The following is a 7,500-nucleotide window of genomic DNA, read 5'->3' as shown; positions in this document are numbered from 1 at the left end:
TTTATTTATTACTATTTATGCACTTAATGTACCTTCATGTGTGTAGTTTGCACTTCATAGCGGAAAGCTCTGCTCTCCCCTTCTTCTGCTTGTGTCCATGATTTTGGTTTATATCAGTCGTCTGAACATGTGAGATGTGAGAACGGACACAGAGGCAATATTCTTCTTATCTAAGAATGCTTTTCCTTACTGTCCTGTTTGTAGGCTTCACTCGAGCATACACAGCAGATAAGAGAGACAGAAGCAGGCTCTGAAGACAGTGATAATGCCTGCACCTTTCTGTTGCCCTCTGTCACAATAAATCTTAATCAAACGTCATCACGTATTTGGAAAATACACACCCTGCTTCTAAGAAGGAAGTCTCTCTCACGTTTTTAAATGACCTATACTAATCAAGCTTTGTATTATTTGACTGAGACCGTATTCAGCTGCTGTTATCACACTAATATTTGTTATTTAGAATACAGGCTACGAGAATCATATTCTTCAGAGGAACATAGAGACAATTTTGAAAATAAGATAAGATAATCTTTTATTAGTCCCACATACAGGGAAATTTGCAGTGTCACACCAGCAAAGGGGATGGCGCCATAGCAAGGAGGGTTATAATAAGAATAAAAATGAAAATAAGTAAACAGACAACAGGATATAGTAGATTAGAAATAAGTAAAAACAGACAGGGCACAGTTTAGTGAACATTATACATTCATATTGCACACGAGTGAAAAATATAGAACATACCGGAGTGCGGAGAATTTGGGGGAACAAATATCAAAATAAAATATCACAATATTGCTTTTTAAGATGCTTTCTGCTTGACAGTTGTCAAGTTAATAACCACAGGACATGAGCTTCCTGACAGGGTGCATTTCATTAGTCTTCTGTTATGTCAGTATTAAAGAACAGTGTGACCCAAAAAATTACTCACATTATGAAAAACATGAGTGTATGAGACAATCATCTGACTGCCTCAGAACACAGCTGAGGTATTGGAAAGATTTCTGCGTTTTGAACACCATGTGTGTACGTGTGCCCGTGGATCAGAGGAAGCCGTTGGTTGAATCTCAGAAAGTGAACTCATGTCAGGTTGAACCTTACACCTCCAAGACAGACAAGACAGAGAATATTTGATTAGGCTTAACACAGCCCTAGTCAAGTAACCCTGAGGGAGTCCGCACCACAAACCCTCAGAGACATTATTGAATGGCGTCAGTGGGCGCAGGAAACAGGGAGGCCCTGAAGACTATCGCCCTGCGTTATAGAGGAGGAAATAATATGGTTGTGTAAGGGGGGAGGTGAATGAGCGAATGTGTGTGTGCGTGTGTGTGTGTGGGGGTGCGGGTGCGTGTGTGTGTGTGTGTGGAGGGGAGGGAGGGGGTTGCTTATGGAAACTGGCCTTAAGATCTCTTTCTCTCTGTCTCTCCTCAGACGTAATCCACGCTGTCATTCCTCCACTTGGAAACTATTTCTCTGGAGCAGAGATGAACGTGAAGGGGAGGTGGAGGAACAAGCTTTTTGTTTCCCTCTGCCATACTCCTCTCTCTCTCTTTCAGGGCCAGATAATACAGTCAGGGAGAACATGGCTGATTAAGTCAGTGGAGAGATGTCAGAGTGGGAAGGACTCTTTTGATGGGTATTCACTGGCTCTCTCGGCTCACAAGCAGAGTCCTTCTGTGGCCTCCTGGCATCAGGCAAATGGATCCCGGGCACTGCGAGATTCTGAACTGTCAACAACAAGAACAACAACAACAAAAATCTCATTTTCTTTATCTGTGGATGCAACTTGTACAAATTTCATTGGCTCAGTATCCTTAAACATCACCAGTCTCTGTGGCCTGAGGTGAAGCCATTCTGGGTGTGGAGAGAATTGGGAGGCTCTGCTCATGAAAATGAGGCTTTTTTCTTTCTGCAGGTGATTAAGAATCAGTGTTCAGAATCTGCCTGCCTGATCACATTAATTTTGTAGTGGCATATACCCAATATGAATGTACCTACATGAACATGTTGGGAAAGGTGTAAACTCCTCTCCTTCCTGAGATGACCTGTGTCATAAGACAGAGACGGCCTTTCTGATCAAGTCCTCATATGTACACCGGTCAGTCACGGTAGCTGCTAACATGGAGAGGATTTGAAGTCAAGTCACATAGACTGGTTAAAGTCACAGCTGGTTCTAGCTTTGTCTGATTACAGTGACATCAACTAATTGTTCTTTTGTTGCACTGTGCAGGTATGCTCCAGTTTTCTCCCCAAACTGTTGAGACAATACAGGATTACAATGTGATTAACAGGTTGCACGGAGACAGGTGAAAAACTCATTTGGGCCAATGAGCAATATTGATTTGATTGTCTTTCTCCATTCAGGTCAAATCTCTTTGGACTGCATTTTACATGATGTAAAATAAGGTCCAAATCAGAACCGAAAAGGTGTGACTCCATGTGGTTTTCTTTTCTTTTCACAGATCTGTGATCAGACACTGGCTTTATGTGGTGTGAGGGAGAGAAACTTAAGTGAGGGGAACACTGATCTGGGGTGTGAACTCAGACTCATTCACTGGAGGCTCTTAGCTCCTGCTCCTCGTCTCACTGAAGGGGGGCGACCTGATTTTCAGGCCCTTTTTGTGTTGTACCACAATTTCACCTAAATCAACCCTAGCGCACTGCCGTTAAAAACTAAACCTCCTGGTGATAGAGAGAACACACCGCGTGGCGTTCCACCTGACAGGTCGAGGGGCCGACTCCTGGCCACAGAAATGTAAAGAGACTCAGTTTGCACTGGAACATGAGAAGTCCTGTCCAAAGGTAAGTTTCAGCTTTTAATCTCCTCCTCTTTAGGATGTCTCTTATCTGTGGATCTGTGACAGGATCAATGTGATGTCTTGTTCTATGTTATGTGTCCCATGTGTGAGTATGTATGTCTGTATGTATCAACAATAAAAAAAGCAAAAAAACAAAAAACAAAAAAAAAAAAACAAAGTTAAGTTTCACCTTTTAATCTCCTCCTCTTTAGGATGTCTCTTATCTGTGGCTCTGTGACAGGATCAGTGTGATGTCTTGTTCTATGTTATGTGTCCCATGTGTAAGTATGTATGTCTGTATGTATCAACAATAAAAAACAAAAAAAACAAAGTTAAGTTTCACCCTTTAATCTCCTCCTCTTTAGGATGTCTCTTATCTGTATGCTAGATGTTAGAAGACAAAGAATTGTTATGTACATAGAAAGTCAAACACAGTCCTTATCACATGAATGGTAAAAGACAGGTTACTGTTACAAAAGTTTTTCCGATGATGCAGCGCCATGAGACGGTGTATACCTCTGGCTAACACATCACTTCCAGAAAGAGGCGCCTGGACAAAAAGTGGGAGGGAACAGACAGTGTGCACTTGTGTGTAGAGAGAGTTCTCAGAATCTCTCGGTTCATTGCATTCTAAGAACAGACACGATGAAAAAGTCCTTTTTTTTTTTTTTTTTTAACATGTTTAAAGACAGTCACTGAGAACGCTAGTTTACTCTGCCCCTGAGAGTAAAAATTATTCACACCCCCTTTTCACACTAGGGGTTACATCTGTGGTTTTCAGGACATCTCAAACAACAAATCGGTTGTTTGATTTTGCCAAATGCCGAAAGCCTTTTCTTCAAATTCTGAACCAGTTCTCCACCTTCTTCCATCTGCAGCAAACAACACAAGAAAAAAACATCTTCTCTTCTTCTTCATGTTGATTTTTAGACTCGGGAGCACTGAGAATTTGGAGGACATTAACTTAGACGTAAATATCATTTTGATCTTTGCTTTCCAGGTGCCATTCCTTGTTACTGAACACGCCGCACAAGCTGAAAGATCCAAAATTCTAAACTGGCAGTCAGTGAAGTCCTGTGCACTGAACATCAACATTACAATTTGGCATTTTGCAGACGCTTTTAAACCAAAGCCACTGACCATAAGTGCATCGGTCAGGTGCATCGACATATTCACTGTTTACACCAAACTCCAGTGAGTGTCTACACATTAAATATACAGATATCAGATATATCTCTTAAAACCAAAACCAAAAATCCCCAAAAACCCAAACAGTAAAAAAAGCAAAACAAAAGCGAGTTCCTTTAGTGAAGTGAATTTGTTGCAGAGTAAAATTATTCGATATACAAGAGTCAAGTAGATTGGTTGACAGAGATCTGATTTATTTTTAGATTTATTCAGGACAGATGGCCTCCTTCTGCAATCCCTTTCAAAGCCCCTCCAGAACAACCCTTTCATTTGCCAAAAGACGACCGTCTGGATCTTTTCTCTGTAACGTTAAAATAATTTAAAAATATAAAACCTCTTCATTTGTTGTTTGGGTGACCCAGTTCACTTATGTGCGACTTAAAGGTTTTTACAGCTGGGCTGAGCGTGTCTGTTTTTCTGTCTGGGTTTTCTGTCCACGGAGCAGCAGCTGTCAGCTCCACGACACAGCTGATGTTTACCACATGACTGATGCAGCCAATCTGCCTCTTACTCACAGCACAATTAGACATCATTAATAAAAATATTACCACACTGTCATATATTACTGCACTACAAGCCATTAAGGGTATGAAGACACAAATGCTTACAACATTTGAAATAAAATGCTGGTTTTATAACAGAGAAGAAGAGGACTGAGGGCAGATCTTGTTAAAGGGATTAGTCAGAGTTACTAAAAGGGGAGACAAACACATCCGTATCCCTCTGCACACACCCACCCTTCCCTCACATCCCTTTCAAAGAAAACATCAACAGCAGTAATTACAGGTGGGGTTTTTGACATGGTCTTTGCATGCTAAGAGTCTTAAGAGTGAGTTAAAAGCACCTGTGTGATGGGAGCTATAATAAGGACAGAACTGAAGTCCAGAACTCCCAGTGAGACCTGTCAGCTCCTCTGAAGGTGTCCGCTCTGAGAGAGATGAATCCTGGGTTAACCCTCACCACCCTGCTGCTCTTATGGAGCTGCTCAAGGATCCTGTCTCTGCAGGTAGGACCTGGTCTGGCCTGATTCTAAACGTATGCTACATCTCAGCTCTGTTCCAAGCGTGTCATTAAATTTCTTTCCTTTTCATGATTTCCAGGAGGACCTCGGCCCAGAAGGTTAGTCGCAATCGCAAAACATGTGATGTTTTCAAATCAAATTTGAAGCAATAAGAAGAGACTTGGTCACACAGTGGGCAGGATTAAACTGGGTTCACCTAGGGTTGTTGTAATGCTCATACAACTGTGTGATAACTGTTCCCAGGTGACCCATCAGAGGGGCTAGATGTTTTGGACGTCAGTACGAGAATCCTTCTGGCAAACCAAGGTACTGCTCTCTGAAAGCCTTCATTTCAGCTGTCCATATTTTTAAATAATTGAATTTAAACTTAATTGAACGCGAACTGAAACTTAATTTTCTTCTTCTACTTTTTGTTGTGACTGAATGACATTATTGTAACTGAACAATATTGTTGGAAAATGTTCCATCCAGGAATTGACAACTTAGAGGAAGGAGACATGTTGCCATCTTACACAAGGACCGCAAAGAAATGTTGGCGAAACCGCTGTCTCTGGCCCAAAACTTCAGACGGGCTGGTTAAAGTACCATACATCATTAGTGACACTTACAGTAAGTGAAAGAGAAAACCTCATGAACATTTCTACACTACTGTCCAGGAACCTGAAGAGTTCTTGTATTAAAGGATTCATTCCACCTGACATGTCCACGCAGATGCCAATGATAAAGCGAAGATCAAAGGAGCCATGAACGTCTTCCACACTAAAACCTGCATCCGTTTCACTCCACGGAATGACGAGCAAGACTTCCTCAGCATTGAGGACAAATACGGGTGAGTCAAGACATTCACAAGTTTTTTTTTAAATGTTTAGTTATGTTTTTTTATATTTAATTCTTTCAGTCTAGTCTCAGTTTGTGTGTGATGGCCATAAAGTTGCCAGATGAAATGAGATGATGTTTTGTCTCCTCTGTGCAGATGCTGGTCTAAAGTGGGGAAGTATGGCTACAGACAGGTGTTGTCTCTGTCTGTGAATTACTGCCTTTACTCGGGAGTCATTCAGCATGAGTTAAACCATGCTCTGGGCTTCTATCACGAACAGAACAGAAGTGACAGAGATCAGTATGTTCGCATCAACTGGGAAAACATCCAGTCTGGTGAGACAGCAGGGCTGAGTCTCGAATGTAAGGCATTAAAATGTAACTTGTGTTAATGTGTTTCTTTTTTTCTCTCCTTGGCTTTCACAGATGCAGCTTATAATTTTAAGAAAAGGGACACAGATAATCTGGGCACTCCATATGATTACTCATCTCTGATGCATTACAGCAGGTACGACCGACTCAGAGTGACATGGTCAATGCGAGGGTTGTCTGCTTATCCTGGAGAAATGCTGTTTTTGTTAATACCAACCACTATTTGTCAGTGACTGAATGAAGAATGTACCTAGATGTCTCTCAGACAGATAACAGTAATGACCTGTTAAGAGCAGAGACTAACAGGGACCCTGAACCCAATCACTGATATTTGTTAAGAAAATGTTGAGTTGTGAAGTGAGATATTCAGAATGAAAGGAGACATTGTTGTATCAAAACATATTTCTGGTCCTGCTTTCAGGATGTCATATGCAACTCACTACAGTAAAGAGACCATCACCCCTATACCAGACCCCTCAGTTCAGATTGGACAGAAATATAAACTGTCAGACACTGACATACTGAGAATCAACAAACTGTACCACTGCAGTGAGTAATCTGGTGACAGTCCTAAACCACTATGGATATGTCTCTGTCTACACGCACACATACACACACACACACACACACACACACACACACACACATGATTTTTCTATAGTAATAAGTTAATTCTTTCATTTCTACCATCAGTTTGCATGTTTATTGAGACCTACTGACAGGATAATACTGTTTAAAATATTTTGGTTTATGTCATTATTTCATTAAGATTCATGTTCTGTTTTCTTTACAGAAATGGATTAAAATTCTTGGAGCGTAACAGCGTGCATATTCAGAGACCCAATTTATCCAAATAAAATCCATACAAACACAAACATAACCTTGATTATCTCCTTTTTTTTAAAGAACCAATTTAAAATGCTACATAAAAAATGACTGCTGACTCCTCTGAGGTTTCACAGGAGCAGTAGTCATCAGTCAGTGGAAGAGTGGAGCTGGTTCTGTTGGGATGTTGTGTGAATCCACATTAACACATTATGAAATAAGCTCCCAGCAGACGACTTCAATTCACACAGAAGTCTGACAGACCGATGTCGTCCCGGGCACCCTGTTACCTAGCAATGTGAGAGAAAATAAATAAATAAAGCACAGAGTGTGTGCTAAGCCAGCTTTCAAGGTTGCTGTCATCCCCAACGCTTGTGAAATGTTGTAAATTAGCACTCTGAGTGGGAGAGAGAGTGAGAGAGAGAGAGAGAGAGAGAGAGGGAGAGAGAGAGAGAGAGAGAGGGGGGAAGAGAGAGAGAGAGA

The 7,500-nt window shown here is 41.2% G+C and overlaps 1 protein-coding gene across 1 annotated transcript; it reads left to right on the top strand.

Annotated features, from left to right (window-relative positions):
* Nucleotides 1–4,920: 4,920 nt before the first annotated feature.
* LOC115827328 (high choriolytic enzyme 1-like) lies at nucleotides 4,921–6,749 on the top strand. The gene is made up of 8 exons (XM_030791134.1): nucleotides 4,921–4,989; nucleotides 5,084–5,102; nucleotides 5,248–5,310; nucleotides 5,476–5,613; nucleotides 5,716–5,833; nucleotides 5,978–6,156; nucleotides 6,247–6,328; nucleotides 6,614–6,749. The coding sequence occupies exons 1-8, from the start codon at nucleotides 4,921–4,923 to the stop codon at nucleotides 6,747–6,749; spliced, it is 804 nt and encodes a 267-aa protein (XP_030646994.1).
* Nucleotides 6,750–7,500: the final 751 nt, after the last annotated feature.

The sequence above is a fragment of the Chanos chanos genome, chromosome 14 (genome assembly GCF_902362185.1).
Source record: "Chanos chanos chromosome 14, fChaCha1.1, whole genome shotgun sequence".
Classification (NCBI taxonomy): domain Eukaryota; kingdom Metazoa; phylum Chordata; class Actinopteri; order Gonorynchiformes; family Chanidae; genus Chanos; species Chanos chanos.
This window is presented reverse-complemented; position numbering and strand designations above follow the sequence as displayed.